Source organism: Notamacropus eugenii, chromosome 1, assembly GCF_028372415.1.
Source record: "Notamacropus eugenii isolate mMacEug1 chromosome 1, mMacEug1.pri_v2, whole genome shotgun sequence".
Classification (NCBI taxonomy): domain Eukaryota; kingdom Metazoa; phylum Chordata; class Mammalia; order Diprotodontia; family Macropodidae; genus Notamacropus; species Notamacropus eugenii.
Genome location: NC_092872.1, coordinates 279382360 through 279405239, shown reverse-complemented (window position 1 = coordinate 279405239; position 22880 = coordinate 279382360). Strand labels below are relative to the sequence as shown.

General features: G+C 43.2%; 1 protein-coding gene across 1 annotated transcript in view; it reads right to left on the bottom strand.

Annotated features, from left to right (window-relative positions):
- Positions 1-3676: 3676 nt before the first annotated feature.
- Positions 3677-22880, bottom strand: part of PTEN (phosphatase and tensin homolog) — a 76941-nt gene continuing 57737 nt past the window's right edge. Inside the window, exons 6-9 of the mRNA XM_072628950.1 lie at positions 21705-21846; positions 8908-9074; positions 6822-7049; positions 3677-4148 (exon numbers count right to left, since the gene is read on the bottom strand). Coding sequence (XP_072485051.1) covers positions 3963-4148; positions 6822-7049; positions 8908-9074; positions 21705-21846 — 723 coding nt within the window. The 3' untranslated portion in view covers positions 3677-3962. The remainder of the gene's footprint in view (positions 4149-6821; positions 7050-8907; positions 9075-21704; positions 21847-22880) is intronic.

Here is a 22880-nt window from a genome sequence, read left to right as displayed (position 1 = left end):
GCCCAGAGGTGTGACTTGCCCTGGACATAATCCGCAGGGGGCAGAGCCTGGATTCAAACCCTGGTTCTTCTACTTCAACCAAAAACCACATGCTCCAGACAAATATTCGAAACTAGCATGTCCGATCCAAGCACACACAAAGACAGGACTGCCCAAGCTGAAGCCTTGCGCATTCCTCTGCTTTCATGGCTCTCTCCTGTGTCTTGGGCTCTGCAAGACTCAGGCCAGGAGAGGGTTCTGGCTCTGGGGCCAGCAATCTCTGACCCAGGGCAGCTCCAATTGTGTGTTCAGAGCATTCCAAGAACAATCCTGGGACACAGAGTTCTGCTGGACACCAGAGAAATCACAGATCACTCAAGTCAAAGGTCTGAGCTCAGAAAGAGCTTTTTCCTTTCCTGCTTTTACAATAAAAACTGAAGAGATCGATCCATTCTTGGGCTGAATGGCCTCAAAGGATTGGGGTGGGGGAACATACTCAGACATAAACTGTGGTTTAATATGACCCTTAGAAGTAATAGAATCTTTCCCAGGATGCTGGCATATTTAGAATTTTTCTTTACCTTAAACAGAAAGCACTCCTAGCTAAGGCCTCCTTCTCTATTCCTCTGCCCCTAGCTGAGGCCCACCATACTTCTGTAAATACACACTACCCAATACATTAGCAATTTAAGATCAAAATGCTCATTTAATAAAACACCCACACAGTGACAAGAATGAGACTTTAATCAGTTTTAAGTGGAGTTTATAACACTAAGAGATAAAGGGTTAACAAACACAATAACAAAGGGACATCTGATTGGTATGAGGCATTAATTATCCTGTACACATTGTATGGTGGTGGTTGTGTATCCTCAGTGCAGCCGATGACACACGGAGCCACTGAGGGACAGCACTGGAGGATCTCAAGAGGCTGGATCCGAGTAAGGCTGTTGAACAGACTGGACTTTTTTAGGATATATACTCTATAGGGAAACAGACTGGAAATGTGAGCGGGCAGAGCAGAGGCCCCTGGGAAGCCCCGGGAAAGGGCCCAGCTCCGCCCCTTCCACCTGCATGCAGGACGCCCTCTGACAGTATTTAAAGGTGAACGAGGCACTTGGTGGCAACCACAGCCGTCGTTAACATATTGCACACGTTTTCTAGAACTAAAACACGGACCTTGCACCCTAATTTAATTTTTTAAAGCTGAACCATCTGAGGCTGCCTGTAAACTCCACTGAGGCTTACAGCCCACGCCACAGCAAATCATCTTTATGCTCTCTGTTCAACTGCCCTTCAAGAATGGTGGCAAAAAGAGTAGGGGGGAGGTTGGGGTGGAGGGGAGGGCTCCAGGTGCCTGGGGAGGGCCCAGGGTCCAGCGGGGAGCTTTGTGGAAAGGGATGGATGCCTTCAAGTAATTTCAGACATGTAAGCTGCTGCACATCCAGAAAGTTGAAGCATACAGTCCAGAAACTCAAAGAGATGAGCTATAGAATGCATCTCAGGCTACTTGTGAATACTGTCATAAATAAAGTTTTCATAAGGACTCAAAAAACCTTTCAGTCGTAGTAATTCTTGTCAAGTTCTATGGGGATGGTAACTGAAATAAAGTATACGAGAGTATTATAATATATATTTATATATATAATATATATATATAATGCCATTTTTCCATTTCCAATGACTACACCATAAAATGTAAGCAAGGCTTCTCAAAAATGCGGAAACATTCAGAATTGAAACCCTCATTCAGACCTTCACATTCCAAAGGAAAAGGAAGTAGAGTGCAAAAGCCCATTAGAATGTCATGACTTCCAACCCAGTCCTCAGCGGGCCCTGTTGGAACAATACAAATTAAATTGTAATGCCTTGAGCCCAAAACTGGAGCGAACAGTGTCAATAACTAAAGTATTTCAAAGCGTGAACATTGAATTTAGTCAGCAATACTTGTTTTTTGTGAGGGGTGGGAGACAAATTTCACATGTTTATCTTAGGGACAACTATCTCCTGCTGGTCAGTTTCACCAGTGTCACTTGTGAGCGCCAAAGCAGTATTTTTCGTACATAAAGATCATTATATATAAACGTGTACATCATAAGAGCCAGGGTAAAAATTAATCATTAACCTGCTGAATGAAACTGACCAACAGATATCGATAGTGTTGCATTATTGACCAAGATTCTTTAGATGACATCCTGCCAAACCAAATCACCATCCAAACTCTACAAATGCTGCTGTGCTAGGCCGAATGCATTCTAAATCCAATACATTAATGAGGTCAGACCATAGCTGATGAATAATGTCAGCACCAATGAGTTAATTAAAATGGGATTTTACACCAGAAAGAAATGGAATTCGAATTTTCTGAAGATAAAAGTATAGTTTGAAGTACGCCAAATTTCTGGAAAAAAAAAATCTCAACAGCATCCTCCCATCTGTCATAGCCTGTTGTTCCCTGCTGATCTCCTGGAGTCTGGGAGCGCTCATTCTGTGGCCATATTCAAAAGGGAAGCGCAAGCCCGCCCTCCAAATAGAGGATACAACACTGCCAACTTACACAGAAATCTACAACAAACACTGTCTGATCAGGAGGAGACGAGCCACCTTCTCCTTACAGCTGGGCAGTGCCGAGAAGTTCCTTGTTTCCTGTTTACCGTGTGTCATGGTCTTTCTTAATATATAAATATTCTAGGTGCTAAGTATTTTTCAAGTAAAATTCCCTAACAGTTAATGACATTAAAAAAAGTGTGCAAAACTGCAAAACTCATGGTGATCGAATGTGTGCGGTCCAAGGGCGGAAGAGCTGACAGCTAGGTGCCTGAATCAATGCATCATGAGTCTTCGTCTCACTTACTGGGGAATCTCCCATGGAAATTTTCGGTGCAGCGTCACAACCACATTCCTACTTAAGGAGGACGCAAAGCGTGCAGGCAGCACGTGAAGCAGCCACAGCAGGGAGGGGAACTGGGGGCTGAAAAGTGAGTGAGAATGGGGGGAGGGGGAAGAGAAGAGGGGGGCTGATGTGTGGACTAACAACCTCTGACCTTGAGCACTGGCCTTGATGACATGGGACAGGGAGTAGTGGGGACAAGCGAGAAAGCACATTTCAGAGTGCACTGTCAAGGTTTTTCTCCAGTCTCCACATTTGTATGGTGAAGTCACTGTTGCTGTGTTTCTTCTTAGCTAAGACCCCCCCCTCTTCGGCTTAGACCCCTCACCTGTGGGGCTCTAGGATGTTGTGGAAGGTTCATTCCTGTACCCCTAATACAGAATCACTCCTTCTAGCTGCCTTTTCTAGCACCAATATGCTTAAAAAAATAAAATGCACAAACAACAAGCAGTGAGAGCGGCCAATTTTTCCCATGTCCAGAATCAATTACTGTAACATGCTAAGGAAAGGTGCCTGTAGAACAGCTGGAGATGGTGCCTGGTCCAGAGCCCAGCATCAGAGACTCCTTTCTGAGCATTCTTTCCACTCCCCTGACCCCAATCCATGCAAGGTGACAATGGAGTCAAACCCTTGGGAACCTCCTCGCCACCAAGTGCAGCCCTATCTGTCGCCACGTGAGTGCAAAGGGGCAGGCTGTGAACCGGGACAGCTCGGGGAGCTCTGCAGCCACATCGGGAGGGGACAGAACACAAAGGGACATCCCTACGCATCACACACCAGGTCTGCCTCCACTTGTATAAAACTGGAAAAAGGGAAAGTGCCATCTTTATTTTTCCTAATTGAAATTTTAAGTGTCCTTTGAACACAAAAGGTATATACAGATGATAACGAGGCAGCCTCCTTCCCACGGGACTGGATGAGCATCACAAGCCTGCCACCGGTGGAGAGGCCCCGACAAAACTGGTCAGGGAAAGGTCACTGTTCCTATCACTGGTCAGCTGATACAATGTCCTATTGCCATTTAAAAAAAGGTCCTTTTTCAGGTTCTTCAAGTTTGTCTCTGATATTTTTTCCCTCTTGATAAAAAAAATATTCAGACTTTTGTGATCTGTGTGTGTTGATCTTCATCAAAAGGCTCGTTCTCTGGGTCAGAGTCAGTGGTGTCCGAGTATCTATAATGATCAGGTTCATTGTCACTAACATCCGGGGTGACCGAAGTGGAACTGCTGGCCTCTGGGTTTGATGGTTCTTCTACAGTTTTTGTGAAGAAAAGCTTTACCTAGAGGACAAAAACACAAAAGCAAACCCCCAAGTGAAAACCTATAATAAGAGCAGCCCCCAGTCAGGTGGCACTTTGGGACGGTTCCTGTTTTAGAAAAGAGGAACCAGGCATCTACACTAGTGTATAACAGACTAGGGATTGAGATCACTTACTCCAGGTAGCTGAGAGCAGCTCTGAGAAGGGCTTCATCAAGCAGGACCCAGGAAGGTCGATGTCCAGAAATTAAAACAACCTTCCAGAGCAAAGCCCTCTTTTTTTAGAAGTTCATAAATCTAACAATCTTATTAGTACTGAAATGTATTTCAATGAATGATAACCAAGTGTTCATTTCCTGAGATATGCAAATGTGCAGCAGTCCCAAGGTTCCTTCACAACCTGATGATCTGTGTGGGAATTCAAAGGCACTTGCCCATAAAAATAGACATACATGGTGCTCACATTCCCAGATTAGCCAAATTAACCCATAACATACTCGAAATAGTATTTGAAAATAAACAAAAATAGTAGAATCAGGTTCTTTAAAAACAGAAAAGCAATACAATTATGAGTTTAATTTGAATGCTAGACTTTAAGGAAAAGTGTTCAAGTATCAGTAAACAAAGAGGTCAGGAGAGTTTTGTTATGGAGATACTTCTGAAGGAAACATTAAGAGAGGCAGGTAGTGCAGACTAGGTGATGAATCTGAAATCATGAACACCCAGATTCAAATCCTGCACCAGACCCTGATGAGCTGTGGGATCTGAGGAACGTCGTGCCTCAGTTTTCTTGTCTATAAAGTTCTAAGGTCCCTCTCAGCTCTAAGTCTATAAATCTATGGGGGGATGACCAGGATAGTCAACCTTCCTTGACACAAAGGCCTCATTAACAATAAACATCCTTCATCCTTTTATGACATATGAGGCTCAGAAACAGAAGAAGGGAAAAGGAGTGTAGAGGAAAAGAAAGATGAGAAAGGACACAAGAAACAAGAAAGAGGAGGCTGAAAGGCAAGTGGAGCAGCCATAGCCTGGGGGGAAGCCCCCCCCTCTCCCGTCAAAAGGAGTGACCACACCCAGAAGTGGCACGTCAGCGCTCCGGACTGGATCTCATCCTTTATAGTTGTAAAAACTGAGGCCCCCAAAGAGCTTCCATTTACATGGGTGCTGTCTATTGATGCAGCCCATGCTTCTCACTAAAACATCTTGCCCCTGCAGGTCCCCTCAAAGTGTCTGCCCAACAGACCTCTCCAGAGTGGCTAGGTCTGAGACGATGCATGAGGTAGTGAATGTGGCACCCCTGCAGTAATCCCACCCTGGGCCCTCGGTCTCATGGATACACTCAGTATCAACACTCCAAAAGACCTTCACTAACAGATTGAGATGCTTCATGAGCTGCGGTAGCTGGGAAAAAAGGATTTCCAGTTGCACAAGGACTTCTACAACTTAAGAATGATATGTGGACCTGAATTCTTTCATCCCAGAAAAATATGAATTGGAGGGATCTTAAGGTAACATGAAATCTAAATCCAAAGGTCCCAAAGCCATTTCTTGCAGCGAAGTTGATGGAAGGAGCCCTGGATTTTGAGTCAAAAGCCTGGGGCTAGAGGCTGGCCTTATCACTTTCTTCATGTGTGGCCCGAGGCAGGTCCCTTCCCCTCCTCAGGCTCAGGGGCTGGACTCTGGCACCTCACAGTCTCCTCCAATTCTATCTCGAGGACCCCAAGACCAGCAACAGCATCTTGGAAAAAAAACAGACTGAAATACTCTAATGAGCTCTAGAGATGAAGAGGGACCAATGCTCTATCTCCAGAACCTTGGCAAATATGATATGGTCAAGGACATTTCTTGCATTTACAAACAAAATTCAGCCCTGGAATCAAGATGAAAATAAATACTAACTCAAGGAGTGACAAACAAATTATTGTGATTTAGGATTCAAACTCTAGTTGCCCTATTTATAGCCCAAATGCCATAGCGGACACAGGGGGAGTTGCTGGCCCTGCCTGGGCCCATCTCATCTATACAATGAGGAGAGGATTAAATGAACTCGGTCTCTCTCAGGCCCAGAAGATCCTCCTCTACTATGGCTACAGTAACAAGCCTGTGAAATGTTCATCTCTCCTTCCTCCCCCATGGACACAATAGTTGCAAAAACCCTTAGATAACAAAAATGATGTTTAGGGAACACTTTTCTTTGCATGCCTCTACTTATTCAAATGATGCAGCTCATTAACAAGATACTGACTTGATCAATTATACCCAGAAACACAGATTTAGGCTAGAAGAGAAGTGAGGTCATCTAATCTAATCTGCTTGTTTTACAGAAGGGGGAAGTGAAGTGTGGAGAGGTTAAGTCACTTGCTGAAGTCACACAGGCATCAATGGATAAATCAGATTTCCAACTCTGAGTTCTTAATCAAAATGTACATCTCTCACCTCTGGACCACACAGGCTACTTCTAATCAAATACAGAACACAAGCACATTAGATAGGGGCTTAATTAATGCTTACATAACTAAAATTGAATTCGTTGGTAATTAACAGGTTTATGTTGCATCTTAAGAAATTCCTCAAGAACTTAATATACGTTATTTTTGGATAATTTCACATACCTTAATCTAAAAGGAACTGAAGCAATTCCTTGTTTCATGTCTAATTTTTAACATGAAAACCTCCCCAAGGACTTACTGACCTTAAAGTTTGGAGAAAAGTATCTGTTGGCCTTGTCTTTATTCGCTTTGTCAAGATCATTTTTGGATAATGTGAGTACGAGATATTCCTTGTCATTATCTGATCGCTCGGCACTGCAAATACTATCAATCTCTTGATCACCACAAAGACTTCCATTTTCTACTTTGTCTGAATTTTCCTCTGGTCCTGGTATGAAGAATGTATTTACCCAAAAGTGAAACATTTTGTCCTAAAAAACAAAAACAATTTATGAGCTTGTTTACCATTAACTGATGTAAAAAGAAAACGTCTCACACACCCCAACTCTGACACCAGAGCACAGATGACTCCCCATATAATATATAGGATTAGGACAAAGGTTAAAACACTAATGTCTTAGAACCCATATATGGTAACACATCTTCACCCCTCAGCCATTTTCATGTCAAGAATTAGGATTTGCAGTAACTTATTTTGGTTTAAAATATCAAGTCCCCTTTCTCCTTTCTGAGATGATGCCAAAATGGGATGGCCCCAAGCAGCCACCATAAGGTGGATGTTCCATGACAGCCTTGGACAGGAAGCCCAACCTGAAAGGCAACGGCTCTCATTTCTGACTCCCAGGATGATTCTCCCTCAGGGTTCCTTCTATTTGCTGTGGAACCTCTGCTGCCTTACTTTTTTAAGCGCTCCCATCTTTTTGTCCTCATCAGACTCCCCTCTGCAGACCCTCCTAGCCCAACAACACCACCAGTTTTCAGAAAATGGTGGCTTGAGTCACTCTACCTATGAATGTCATATAGTTGATGACTACAGCCTTAACCCTTGATAAGAGAACAAGCCAATAATTCTTACAGATTTTCAGGATGTCTAGCTGGCCTTTCTACTAACCAAAGGCAAAGCACTCCTCTAAGCTGCTATCCCGTCACAACCAAACCCAAGCAACAAGCAGGGAAGACTAATCCCAACGAAAATCATGTGCCCACTTTATGCAGCAAAGTACAAAAGTGTGCACAAAGAGATGGGATGCAAATATGTGAGTCAGTCTTTAATGGTCAATATTTAGAAGTGCTGATATCATGTAATCCTTCCCACTCCTACAGGGGCCCGGAGGCCCTCCTTCCCAAACCTTCCCAAGCGTTGTTAAAGGCCCTCAGTAATCTTTGGCGTAGGCGTATTTCCTAGAAAAGCTTCCTGGACTCTCAAGAAGAAACATTTCCTAAAGAAAAGCAGGATGCAGTTTAACTTCTACTTACATCTTTAATGAGGAATGGGGGAAGAATGGTGTTAATCAAGTTCTCGGAGAACGCCCTTTGGGAACCTTATGAAGCTTCTTTAATGGATAGTCCCTTGCCAACCGTACTGATGTTTTTACCTCAGGACTCTGTAACATGTCCCAAGGACACCAACCATCCAAAATATCTCCTCTGTTCATCTAAAATTTCTAGCTGTTGGAATTAAGTTCTCCATCAACTTCTATGATTCCTCAAGAATGTGGGTTGAAATAAGCAAAATTTCACCTTTTGCTCTTACAAGGGGACAGTTCTAAATAAGTTAAGGATTAATATGAACTAAGCTCTCTCCATCATGAGGTGTAACAACTTCAATGCTGCCATCTATGAAAACACCCAAACAGTAATTAAAAAAAAAAAATCTTGCAGAATCACTGACATTAGCCATTCTTGAGCAAGGTCTAGATTTTAAAAGACTCACTTAATATACCAAGGTTCTAAATGGGAGTCCATGCAATGCTCTTGATGCTAGTGAGACAGCTGGACAAAGGTCAGAAACATCTCCCTTCCTAAACCAGAATGTTTTACACATCCAGTCTCACCCTTCCTGACTCTTCTCCTGCTCACCACACCTTCCTCTACAGCTAACAGACCTCAAGCAATTGTTGGGGAGCAGGAGATAAAGTCAAATGCCTCAATCCCCAAAGACTTTTCCTTCAAAAAGAGAAAATGTCAGAAGCAGGTAATTCATTACTTACATCCCTTAGCCTAACTTCATTTAGAGTTGTGACCCAGCACTGAAGAAAAATGAGGCATCTCTTTGCTCCAGTCCCTCCTCCCTGGGACCATTTCCCCCAATAAAAGCAAAGTGCAAACCTTCTTGAGCATCTTGTTCTGCTTATGGAAGAATTCCACTTTAATGTCGCCACACACCGGCAGAGGCTGGGGGAACTCAAAGTACATGTGCTTGTCTTCCCGCCGCGTGGGCCCTGACGGGGATGTGTAGATCTTCACCTTCAGCTGGCAGACCACGAACTGAGGATCTGTGTGGGCAAACAGTCAGACTCGTTACAGACCCGCTAAACACACACCATGGGACCCAGACCGCCCAGCCCAACTGAGACGAACCAGGAGACGAGCTTTTCCAACGCGCTGATCAATGCAGACCTTTTGAAAAGCAGCTGGTAATCTTCCACCTTTGTGGATATATAGGATATTTGAATGCTTTGATTTAATTAATGTTCACTCTACTAAAAACAATCTATAGATTCGATGTTTCTAAAAATCTCCAAAATGTTCTCAATACTCTAGAAGATTTAATTTCACCAAGCAAAAGCCATGGATCCCAATTCAAGTGCTGCCACTGAAACCCTGGTTCTTTCACTTGACCTTGCAGGGCCTCAGTCTTCTTCACACATTTTCCTTCCCACAAAATAAAGTTTTTTAAGATGAAAGGCACCATAGTGATTAAGACTGTTTAGTCTATAACAACAGCAAAAGGTTACAAATAAGTTTTCTGAATGGCTGAAAAAAATAACAATGAACACAATGACGAACTGCTATAGAATAAAGATATGAAATCGGAAATGTTCTAAAAGTATAAACATATAAGCTTTTTCTTTTTTTGGTGGCAATCGAGGTTAATTGACTTGCTCAGGGTCACACAGCTAGTTAAGTGTGTGAGGCCAGATTTGAACTCCCATCCTTCTGACTCCAGGGCTGATGCTCTATCCACTGAACCACCTAGCTGACTCCATATAAGCATTTTCCAAAATATTAGCCACATTTCACATTAGCTCTAATACTATATTCTTATAAGGTATATAAAGTCAGAACCCAAGGGAAAACAAGAAGGGAGGAGGCAGTAAGCAGAGAAAAAAAGGGGAGAAAAAGTTAACAATAAACCACCAAAGAGTAAAACTTGCTAAAAATATTTTGTTAAAATCTGCTGCAGTTGCAACCTATTTTCTCCTGTCTTAAGATCCTCTCTAGCAAAATCCAGTGTCTCAGCACACCATCACTCTTTATGTTATTTTAATTCCCAAGTACAAGAGTTTTATAGGTTTTTTTAAGGCATCTCTTATACTCACATGCATATAACAACAGGTGAATGTGAATACATAATTAAAAAGAAAATATAAACTGTATCAAAGTATGTAACTTCTTAATATAATTTCTCCTTTGAGTATGCTGAACTTGCTTAAATGCTATCTTCTTCCTATTCTAGAATTTAAATCTATACTGTCAACAAAGAGAAACTGCCTGTTATTAGACAAACAGAAAGTTTCTCTAAAAAATAAATTTGGAAAAAATGACAAATGTATATAGCTACTCTCATGACAGAAGCATTTCAAACCAGATTATTTCTGGGAGGGAAGTTCACCATTTAAGAAAACAAAGAAGACATAGAGAGAAACAAACATACAGAGACAGAAATGCCTTCTTTCTTTGCTGAAATCCAAGCTGGTAAAGTGACTAGTTCCTATTGGTTTGGCCCTGTTTTAAATAACCGTTTTTTTCCCCTTAAACAGTTTTCAAAAGAATTCAAGGCCCTAAAAACAGGATTCAGGGAAAACTGATTCATTTTGAAACAATAAAGAGTGGAAAGAAAGTCAGTGCCCATCAACTGAGGAATGAATGAATAAAAAGTAGTATATGAATTTAGTGGAATACTACTAAACTGTAAGAAATTACGAATATGAAGAATTCAAATAAACACAGACTCATATGAACTAATGTAGGCAAAGCAGGACCATAACAATGTCAAAGTCAAACAACATTGGAAGATTTCAGAATCAATAAATTCTTCAAACTGATTAAAAATAGGTTAGGATTGGATATGGTGATCTGAGAATCATCATCATAGAAATAAGTGAATCTGTAGAAGGTGATAAATCACCAAGTGAAATGATATAGAGGGAGAAGAGCAGAGGGCCCAGGACAGAACCCTGAAAGATACATTCAGTTAGAGGGAATGATCTGGAGGAGGATTCAGCAAAGGAGACTGAGACAGGGTGGTCAGGGAGGGAGGAAGAGAGCCAGGAAAGGTTGAGGGGCCTGAAAATCTAGAGAGAAGAGAGTGTCCAGGGGAAGAGAGTGATCTACAATGCCCAGGGCTGCAGAGAGGGCAAAAATGATTAAGAATGAGAAAGGGCCATTGGATTCAGTGCTTCAGATCACTGCTAACCTGAGAGCAGTTATTTGAATGAAGTCAGAATCCAGAGGGAGAGGAAGGGAAGTGGAGGCATCAACTGGAGAGGGCCTGGGGAGAAGAGATAAGAAGCCCCAGCTAGCAAGAGTGCATGGTTCAAGGGAGGGGCTACTGAGGATGGAAGCAGGGAAGGTCATCTGCCAGAAGACATGGGACAGAAAATGTGTGCTAGTAGACGTTTGGCCTTCGCAAGGAGAAGGGCCCCTCTTTCTGTAAGACAGGTGAGGTGAGATGAAGATAGAAGTGGGAACTTTTGGCAAAACGGCATTAATTTCTTCAGCGAAACATGAGGCAAGGGGATTGGCTGAGAGGGTGGCAGGAGAGAAGTGACTGAGGGGGGGGCGGTGTGGGGGCCGCAGGAGGAGAGATGAAAAGGTCTAGAGGCGCCAATGGGGTGAGCGGAATCAAGAAGCTGTCAAAAGGCTGCCCTGTTCCAGGGAAGGCCTGCCTGGGATTACCAAACATGCATCCATTCAGCACGAGTGGCAGCAGACTGGGGGAGTATCCAAGGCTGAGACTTGGCAGGGCAAGTTTGACGAGAGCTCTTGATAAGGGGCCCATGGGACTCGAGAGAAAAGAGTGTGGCGCTGGAATGGCCCACCAAGAGGTGGCCAGCACAAAGGCGAGAGCTGGGCAAGAACTGAGGGAAGAGGAACAGAGGGTCATGGTGAGGATAAAGAATAGGGTATGGGGTTGCAAGGTAGAGGGGGAGACAGGAGACCTCAGGCTGTGATCAGAAGAGGGAGTCCTGACATAAAAGTGAACACTTAGAGGGGATGATGAGAGCAATTACCCATCCCCCAAAACCAAATGACTAAACAATGGAGATCTAAAGAGATTACTGAAGAAATCCAAGTAAAAAAGCAGTGGTTACAAGGAAAGTGACAGAGAAAAAGAGAGCAAAGTGTTGGATCAGCATATTGAGTCTAAATTGTAAAACCTTTCCAATTCAACAAGCATTTATTAAGTGCAAAGATGAGACATGATGAGAAGAATCAGTGTTGGGGGGGCTGTGGGGAGACAGGCACACAAGTGCATTGCTGGTGGAGCTATGAATCAGTACAGCCCTTCTGTAAAGCAATTTGGAATCATGCATATAAAATGCAGAAAACATTCATATCCTTTGACCCCAGAGATTTCACTTCTAGGCTTTTACCCACTCCCCAATACCTACTCAAAGAGGATCCTCCTTTCACCAAAATATTTGGAGCAGCATTTTTTGTGACAGCAAAGAACCAGAAACAAAGTAGAAGCTCATCAATTGTGGAAAGGGTAAGCAGATTGTGGTACAGGAATATGATGGAGATTTACTGTGCTGTAAGAAATGATGGAGGATAACATCAGAACGATTAACATTTATGAAACAACTACTATGTGCCGGGTCCTGAACTAAGTGCTTTACAAATTTTATCTCATTAGCGCCTCACAATCACCCTAGGAGGTAGTTGTTATCATGATTCCATTTTACGCATGAGGAAACTGAGGCAGACAGAAGGGAAGTGACTTGCCCAGGGACATGCAGCTACTCAGTGTCTAAGGAGGCTGGATGTGAATTTGGATCTTCCTCACTGCATTAAGTGCCCCATATTCTTATTCCATTTTTGAAAAGAAAATGCAGTATGCAGAGAGACGGGGAATTTGGAAGTCACCTGAGGCTTCCTGAGCACTGGAGAGACATGGCCCATGTACTCAGCAGCTGTGTGGCCGGAAGGCTGGCTCAGCAGAGACCAGTGGCGAAGCAGCAACAAGTCCTGGTAGAAGAGACAAGTGCCAGGTGCCAAGGCGGTGGCCATACCAGGAGACAGAGGAAGGTAGAAACAAAACAGAATGGCTTAACAACTGATTAGATCCAGGAGTTAAATAAATGAGGGGAAGAGTCAAGGGTGGCTCTCAGGCCACTATTCTCATCAGATGATTAGCAACGGAGAACAATAGGTACAGTTCTATCAAATCACTCAAATTTCCAAATTCATGGGGTTGTTGATTCCAGGCTAACCTTGGTTCACTTATTCTGTCTTTCAGGAGGTAGGTATCGTGATCCTAACTGTATTTCAGAATGTGCAATGAATCAATACGCTAAGAGAAGCCAGGTTCTCAGACCAAATTATATTGCAGGTACAGACTTTTGTCACTGTTCCCCTTCTCTGTCCTCCTAGAGGTGCTAAGTGTAACTGGACCCAAAGGACAATGGATCGTTTTACAAATCCTATGGAGAACTCACGTTTTAATGTAAAAACATGAAGTTTGTAAAGAAAAGTTAGGCTTCGCTTTACTGACATGTGGCACAGGAAGGTTTGCAAAGCTCTTTCTATCCATCAGGTCATTGTCTCCAGACACTTAGGAAAGATTTTGGGATGGCCCAGTGACTGTTACAATAAAGTTATAATAATCTAATCATCTTGTCACTTAGAAGAAAGGGCCTTGGCTTGTTGTGGAAAGGATGCTCCTTGCACCCAGAGAACAAGGACCTGGCTACAATGAGGCTCTGACACTGGGCACTGCTGTCACTGAGCACTGAAGGTATGGAGCCAGCCAGTGCAGGAGAGGGTCAGGGTATGTTCTACATGTAAACTAGGTAAGAGAACTGTGCTCACAGGTGGGAAGTGGGGTTGTGTGGAGAGACTGAAGAGGGAGGAGGGGGGCAGATGTGAAGAGAATTAAATATCAAACATGGGATTTTATATTTGACTTGAAATGTAATGGGGACTCCTGGAGTTTACTAAGCAGGGGTGACAGGAAAGCTTGTTGGTGACATGTGGAGGGTGAGCTGGGCTGAGGAGTATTCAAGACAGAGATGCTCCAGGAGCTGACTATGATGCTCCAGGCAGTGGATGGTGAAGGCCAGAAATGTGTGTGTGGGGGGGGGGGGGGAACCAAAGAGAAAAAAGGGCTGCATCTGAAATACTTTGTGAAGTGTTTAGTATCTCTCTTCAGGTGATTCCTAGCACTGTACATCTCATCCCTGTCTCTTTACAGTCTGACATCTTTACTTGTTTACTGGATCTTATACAGCAGCATCTCAAAACCACCAGGCCCAAACTAGAATTCTTTGTCTTTCCTGTCAACTCCATCTCTCTTATGACCTTTCCTTTTTCTATCTGGGTTACCAGTCAGTCCATCTAAGATATTTATGAGGCACCTACTATGTGCCAAGCCCTGTGCTAAGCACTGGGGATACACAGAGAGGAAAAATTAGTCCCTACTGTCAAGAACTCATTGTCTGATGGGGAGACAACACATAACTAACGATGCAAACAAACTGCACACAAGATAAACTGTAAGGTGACCACAGAGGGAAGGCACTAGAATTCTGCAACGTCCCTGGCATCTCAACTCATCACTCTCACCCCAGATAAACATGAAGTTGCCAAATCTCATCATCAAATAAACTGCTGACTGAGCTAGCAGAGGAGTGGTCAGAGAAATGGGAGGAGGCCTAGGAGGGAGAGGGTGGCTAGCCGTGTGCCATGCTCCAGAGAAGAGATCAGCCCAACTCTGGAGAGAGCACTTTCAGTGGAGGAAGTGGTTCAGGCAACAATGAAAGAAGTGCAGGACTAAACATGGCACGTGCGGTGCAAGGCAGATGCAGATGAGAGCAGGCCTAGGGTTGGAGAGGCCTATGATTCAGGATCAAAGGGATAGGAAAGAAAATGGGATGATAGTTTGCTAGACACTGGAAATGAGTCCAGGCAGAGTGTCAGTCGATGAGAGTAGCTCCTTCTGCTGCTGACAGCAGGAGAGTCTCCATCTGGACTCCCTTCAGACTTCCCATATGGACAACTGCAGGAGCACCCAGTGGGATGACCCCAGGAAGAAAGCAAAGGACTCTGCAAGAGCAACAGCAGCTACGGAAGTCAGCTCATTAACTTATCTAAGTTTTTTGGTATCACCAGCACCTACCAAAGTGCCCAGAAAACAGGAGACACTTAAGCCAGTGTTCGTTGACTGACTGGACAATGTGACAACTGAGTGAATATTGGGGGTGGGGTGGGATGCCTTGAGGATGACTCATCTTGTGTATCTGTGCACCTGAAGGATGGAGGGGCCTCAGATAAAGAGGGTAGCCAGCCCTGAGGGCAGGTTTGAGGAAGATAAGAAGCTAAGTCTGAGGTGCCCAGGCAATATCCTGGTAGAGACGTCCAGTAGGATGTAGCCTTTTTGACAAGGTTCTATGTGACCACAAGGAAAGGGGAAAATGTTTGTTCATTATGATCAACATATAATTTAGTGAAAAGCCTTGAGAAACCAAATGTCTAATTATAAGGTTTTAGTATTCTGACACTGTTGAGCCTAAAAGTACAAACTTGCATAAAAATGCTCCAAAAGTCAAATTTTTAAAGCTAAGTCAAAAATCTCTAAAACTCATAAAATATCACTGAAGCACAAATACTAGTATCCTACAAGAAACAGTGCAATGTTATCCATCTAGAAACAACAGGACTACATTTTTAAAAACAAAAACTAATTAAATTTTTAAAGATAAAAACAGTCAACTTCCAACCTGTTGTAAAAAATTCTGTTGGGTACTGAACCAAGTGACTATGATGGAAAAATTATCAATATGACCTCAATCAAAATGAAGGAATCCAAAGCTGCCTACTAATTTAGCCTCTCTTACACTTAGAACATTCTTACTTGGCAATCAATTATTTTTCAAAAGAGAAACAAGAAGCAGTCTTGGTAAGCCTGGAGACAAGATTATTAAACCCAAATGAGGATGTCTTTGGCCAAGATTACTCTGGGGCCAAAGGTGGTAAGCCTGCTCTAATTTAAGCAAAAGCCTTGATCAAGGAAAGGAGATAAGGGCATTAGGATGTTTGAGGCAGGTTTATTAGGTAGGGAGAGCAGGAAAATAAATGAAGGGTGAGCTAAGTTTTCCTGGCTCTCCAAGTGGACAATCAAGCTAGCACTTACTAATGAGCACCAGCTACATACCAGGCTCTGTAGGAATGGGGAAAGAGCATGCACTAGCCTGCGACCTCGGGCAAATCACTGGAGCGATGCTGATTGCAGTTTTCTCATCTGCAAAAGTTCATGGGGCTTTTCAGCCCTGATGGAAATCTGCCCTCCATCCTTAAAGAACACTCCTGGTACTGCCCCCCCTTTCTTCTCACAGCCTGCACCCTTCAACTGTCTTTCCTCTCATTTCTTGGCCTTTGACCTTGTTAATGAAAAGGAAAATTCTTCCTAGAACTTCCAACCACTTCTTTGTTGCCAACAAACCCTGACCCCTCTTCTCCCTGTTCAATCTTCTTCCCCTCCTTCTGTCAACAGCCCCCTTCTCTCCAGGGGCATGTGGCCCTGCTCTCTCTGATCACTGCTTCATCATCCACCCTGTGTTGCTGGGGGGACCCCAAGGTTCAGTCCTGGCTGGGCTTCTATTCTCTCTCTTATACTCATCACTTGGTGGCTGACCAACCTCATTGGCTGTTTCATTAGCATCTCTGTGAAGATGACTCTCATCTAGACATCCATCTATAATCTCTTCAGCTATTTGTCAGACCTTTCAAACTGGATACCTAGAAGACATTATGAGCTCAGTAGGAGAGAGAATCATTTTTCCCAACAGACCAACCCCTCTTCTGAACTATCTGTTGTCACTGATGTCTGCACCATCTTTCCAAGCATCCAGATTCCCAACCTTAGGGTCATCCCACCAGTCCAATCAGTTGCCCCATCTCAGCATCCTTTGATCCACAATTTCTTTTGCCCAGGGTCCCTTCTCTTCATTCCCACAGCCGCATCCCTCATCCAGGCCCCAATTCCTACCTAGTTTCACATCATACTCCCTTCCTGCATGATGCAGCAAGACTGACTTTCCTGCTCTCCCACATAACTGACCCTCCACCTCCCTGGTCACCTCTGCCACTTAGACTCATCCCAATGGCCAGGTCCTGCAGAAAGTTTTATCTGAGCCCCACCCCTACCCCCAGTGGCCAGGGATTCCCATAATTACCTTGGATTTTGAGTGTGTGTGTGTGTGTGTGTGTGTGTGTGTGTGTGTGTGTGTATGTAATTTGAAGATACTTTCATATATATATATATATATATATATATATATATATATATATATATGTGTGTGTGTGTGTGTGTGTGTGTATGTATGTATGTATGTATGTATGTACATGTTTACCTCAGTAGAATAAGTCCTTCAAGGGTTTAATTTCTGCATTTGTATCCCTTGCATAGCATCCGGCACATAGTAGGTGCTCAACAAATGCTTATTGATCAATTGGTTGATGGAGCTATCCTGAGGAAAGCACCTGGCAAATTACAGCATAAAAATGCCTCATAAATGTCAATCAGTCAGTCAACAAGACCACCAGGTGCCAAGTCCTGTGGCTACAAAGAGAGGTGAGAGTTAAGTCTCTGCTCCCAAGGCACTCCCGTCTAATAGAAAAGACAAACATGCAAACAACTCTACAAATGAGATAAACTAGGCAGAATTAACAGGCACTAGCATTTGTGACAGTTTTCACCAAGAAATAGGCTCTTAGCTACTAACCACTCCCTCTCAGAGTGAGCATTGGCTCCTGGGGCCAGAGCAGGAAGCTGCCCCACTCCCCACCCCCTCAGTCTGTGTGACTGCTCTCCAAGGTCCACATTGCCTAGGATCTTGGGAGACACACCTCTCTCACTCCACCCACCACACGCCTACTAACTCATTCTTCCCCAGTGCTTTCCTTTAGACTGAGTCCATCCCTTCTTTAATCAATTCTAATTCAGGGTTAAGATCACCTTAAGTTCCACATGATGTCACACCTAGATTTGAAAAGCAGCCTCAGAGTCTCCTTACATTTCTCACACAAATTCATCCTATATAACAGGGTGTCAAACTCAAACAGAAAACAGAGGTTGCTAACCCATACATAGTAAGAATCTCTGCAGGCCACATATACACTTAAAAGAAAACGCAGCATGACATTTTCCAACTATTTTGTTAATCCCCAATTGTATTTTAATTGGGTTCAGTAATAGACACAAAGACAGCAGCAGACTGAGAATGAGAAGCTAAGGATGGATCAGTATAGAAAACAGAAAGATCTCCTCTCCAGCTCCCTGGGACCCTCTCTACTCTTCCAGTTCTGCCTGGTAACTCCACCCAGTCAAAGCCCCCAACAACTCCAGATGACAGGATATTCCTTAGTTTTGCCAGAAGCAGCAAGCAAGAGCGAACAGCTCAAAGGAAGTGAGCAGTGAAACCAGCCTTCCCATGACCTGGTGAAGGCCTTGATGACTAGACTACTCAGAAGCTGGTCCAGGATTCTAGATTGAAGCCTCCATCTCTAATAAGACATCCGATTGTTCTACCTAAGGCGGCTGCCAGGCATGATTTTAATCTGGCAAAATTGTTAATAACTCACATTTAGAGGATGCTTTAAGGATCACAAAGCTTTTTCCTCACAACATCCCGGCGGGGAGGCGGGGAGCAGAGCCAAAATGGTGGAGTAGAAGTAGGGACCTGCTTAAGCTCTCCCCGCAAATGCTGCAAAACACCTATAAAGAATGACTTGAAACAAATTCTAGAGTGCCAGGAGCCACAAAATGGCAAAATGAAACAGATTTCCAACCCAAGGTAATCTAGAAGGACAACAGGAAGGGTCTATTGCATGGGGCTCAGAGCACAGCATGGCCCATGCTGAGCCAGTACAGACAAGACTGGGGCAGGCCTCACAGTGCTGAATCACTGGCAGCTACTGAGGTTTCCAGACTTCTCAACCCATAAACACAAAAGACAGCTTCAAAGGTCAGTGAGAAAGCTCTCTCATCTGGGTGAGAGGGGAGCATGGCCAGACTTTGAAGTTCACAGCCTACTGACAGTGGCGGGAATGGAGGGGCTGATCTGGGTCACAGTCCTAAGTGGCAGTCCTAGGTCTAGGAGGAGCACTGGAGTGGCGGAGCTGGTGGCGGCTGAGGAGAGGGAATCCTACTCACAATTCTAGGGCAGAAAAAGAGTGTTTCTGGTTGCTCACAGACGAGAGCATAAGCCAGGAGAGGAGTAAATACCTCTCCCTTGATTATACCATTTTGGAGGAACTGAGAACTTACAGGTCCCTAAAGATATCTGTGAAAACAGCTCCACAAACCCTCTGAAACTTGGGGTAGTATACCCTCCACTTAACAAAGAGCTCGAAAGTCAAATAATTGGCTCAGAAAATATCCAAAAAGGGGGAAAAAAATAACACTATAGAAGGTTACTTCCTTGGTGAAAAGCTTATTTTCTTTGGTCCTTTTGGGTGATGAAGATCAAAGCATACAACAGGAGGTCCAAAAGCTCACTGGAGAAAATAATAACTAAAAAATCAGAATGGTGCAAATGGAAGCTACTGACTTTAAGAAAAATCAAGAAATTATCAAACAAAACCAACAGAATGAATAAATAAAAGACAATGTGAAATATCTCATTAAAAAACAACTAATCTAGAAAATAGATCCAGGAGAGATAATTTTAAAAAGTACTGGTCTACCTGAAAACCATGATTAAAAAAAGAGCTTAGACATCATCTTACAAGAAATTATCGAGGAAAACTTTCCTGACATTCTAGAACCAGAGGGTAAAGTGGAAATGGAAAAAAATCCACTGATCACCTCCTGAAAAAGATCCCAAAAGGAAAACTCCTAGGAATATAGCTGCCAAATTCCAGAGTTCCCAAGTCAAGGAAAAATATTATAAGCAGCTAGAAAGAAATAATTCAAGTACTGTGGAAACACAATCACGATAACACAGGATTTAGCAGCTTCTACACAAAGGGATTGAAAGGCTTGGAATATGATATTCTAGAAGTCAAAGGAGCTAGGACTGAAACCAAGAATCACCTACCCAGAAAAACTGAGTATAATACTTCAGGGGAAAAAATGGAATTTCAATGAAATAGAGGACTTCCAAGCATTCTTGTTGAAAAGACCAGAGCTGAACAGAAAATGTGACTTTCAAATACACGAATTAAGAGAAACATGAAAAGGTAAATAGGAAAGAGAAGCCTTAAGGAATGCATTAAAGTTGAACCGTTTACATTTCTGCATGGAAAGATATTTACAATTCATGAGACCTTTCTCAGTATTAGAGTAGTTAGAGGATGTGCGTGTTAATGTATACATGTATATATGTATATGTATGTACGTGCATGCGTGTGTATATGTATGTCTATATGTGTATATGTCTCTATATATTTGTGTGTGTGTGTGTGTGTGTGTGTGTGTGTATAGACAGAAGGCATAGGGTGAGCTGAATATGGAGGGAGAATACCTAAAAAATAAAATTAACTGTTGAGGGGAATGTACTGGGAGAGAAAGAGAAAGGGAGGGAATAGAATGTAGCAAACCATCTCACATAAAAGAGGCAAGAAAGAGCTTTAACAATGGAGGAGGAGGTGTTTGAATTTGGCTTAAGGAGGGAATAACACACATTCAATTGGGTACAGAAATCTATCTTACCCTGCAAGAAGGCATGGAGGAAGGGGACAAGAGATGGAGGATAATAGAAAGGATGGCAGACTAGGGGAAGGGGCAATCAGAAGCAAACACTACTGTGAGGAGCCAGAGCAAGGGAGAGAATGGAATAAATGGAGGGCAGGACAGGAGAGAGAGAAATATGGTTACTCTTTTGCAATATAACTATTATGGAAACATTTTTCATGGCTACACATGTATGACATACATTGAATTGCTTGCTTTCTCAATAAGGGTGGGTGGGGAGGAAGGAAGGAAGAGAATACGGAACTCAAAGCTTTAAAAATGAATGTTAAACATTGTTTTTGCATGTAACTGGGAAATAAGATGTACAGGCAATGGGGTATAGAAATCTACCTTTCCCTACAGGAAAACAGAGGGGAGGGGGATGCGAGGGTGGGGGGGAGAAGATATAAGGAAGAATAGATTGGGGGAAGGAGTGGATGGGGTACATACAAACTGTCCTAGGGTGGGAGATGGGGAGAAAATTTGGAATTCAATGTCTTGTGGAAGTGAATGCAGTAAACTGAAAATAAATAAATAAATAATATATTTGGGAGGAAAAAAAAACAGCATCCCTGTGAGGCACGAGCATAAATATATTCATCCTCGTACAGACACGAAAAATGTGGCCCAGGGAAATTGTGGTTCTCACTAAGCAATGTCAGTCATCCACCTCCAATCTCTCTACCCTAAACCTTACACAGACTCAGTCACTGGAAAAGGTACAAAAGAACACAAGTGCTTTTTCTTCTTCTTCTTCTTCTTCTTCTTCTTCATCATCATCATCATCATCGTCATCATCATCATCATCATCATCCCCCTTTTCCTACTTCCTACTTTCCTACTTCCCTAACAACCCCAGAGGGCAGAGACCTCTATGCAGCCCAGAATAAGATGCCCATTCTGCCTAACTGGCTATCTAGCCATCATCCTTTCAGGTTTTTATGTGGCTTTCTAGTTCTGTAAAGCAAAAAGTTACAACCAACAAGAATAAGGTAAGTGTTCTTACTGCAAGTTCCACCACTGAACATTGGAATTGTTTCAAACATCATCTTGTGAAACAGCAGGGCCACTGGTCTGTAATCCAAATGATGCTTTAACAGGTGGCTATAGTAATACACATAGCGCCTCTGGCTGGGAATAGTTACTCCCTATGGAACAGAAAAAAGAGAAGATAATTGTAAAAAACAAAAAACAAAAAACAAAAAAACTGTTAAGTGTTCATCAGTCTTTTCACTTAATGCACCAAATTAATCACCCTCTAGCCACCAAATAATGTATATTGACATTGAAAGACAGCAGAAATGTTACCTTTGTTATGACTTTTAAAAAAATCCAACTAATAAATCTTGAGAACCAGATCAATACTGGTATTGAATGAAACAATCTGTTCAGATTAGATTACAAATAGCATCCCTTTTATCAGATACCCCAGCTGTCCATCACAAAGTCTTCCTGAAAGCACATCAATGCTCTAGAATCTGGCTTTGATCTCTGAAGTAAGCAAAACAAGGTGTGTTAGCTCTGGAAACAGAGATCCACTACTCTGAAGTCCTAAGCCAAAGAACCTCGGGCCCTTCTGCCACCTCTGCTTCGCAATAAGCAAGGTCATCTGGGTTCCCAGGTCACAACAGATGGGAAACAGAACAAAGAAACAGATTCCTGTCATCAGTCAGGCCCTCATCAGGAAACTTCTCTGGTTATAGATAAGCACCTGTTCTAAGGACTCTAAGAAGGGAAAGCAGAGTGAGGAGAGAGGGCACTCCAGGCAGGAGGATAGTCTGGGCCACAGAAGGGTTGCCCAAGAAACAGAGGTGTGTTTGACCCTTTGGGTAATGAGCAGGAACCCCTGGGGTTGACCACCAGCAGCTGGTGATGATGCATTTGAGACCAATGAAGAGGCTTCTGCAAGAGCTCAAGTAAGAGGTGAGAAGGGCCTGGAGAGAACCTCTGGACAGAAGGGGGCAGATGCCAGGGATGCTGGAGAGGAGGAACCTCAAACTGGCAGCTGAGTAGGTATGGGGGACAAGGGAGAACAAAGGATCCTCAGTGAAGCATGACTTGCTTGGTGTTGGACACACTGAGTGGAAGGCACTTATGGGAAAGCCAGTTCCAAATGTCCAGGAAGCAAAATGGCCATGTAGGCCTGGAGCCCAGGAGACATCAGGGCTGACACCACAAAGCT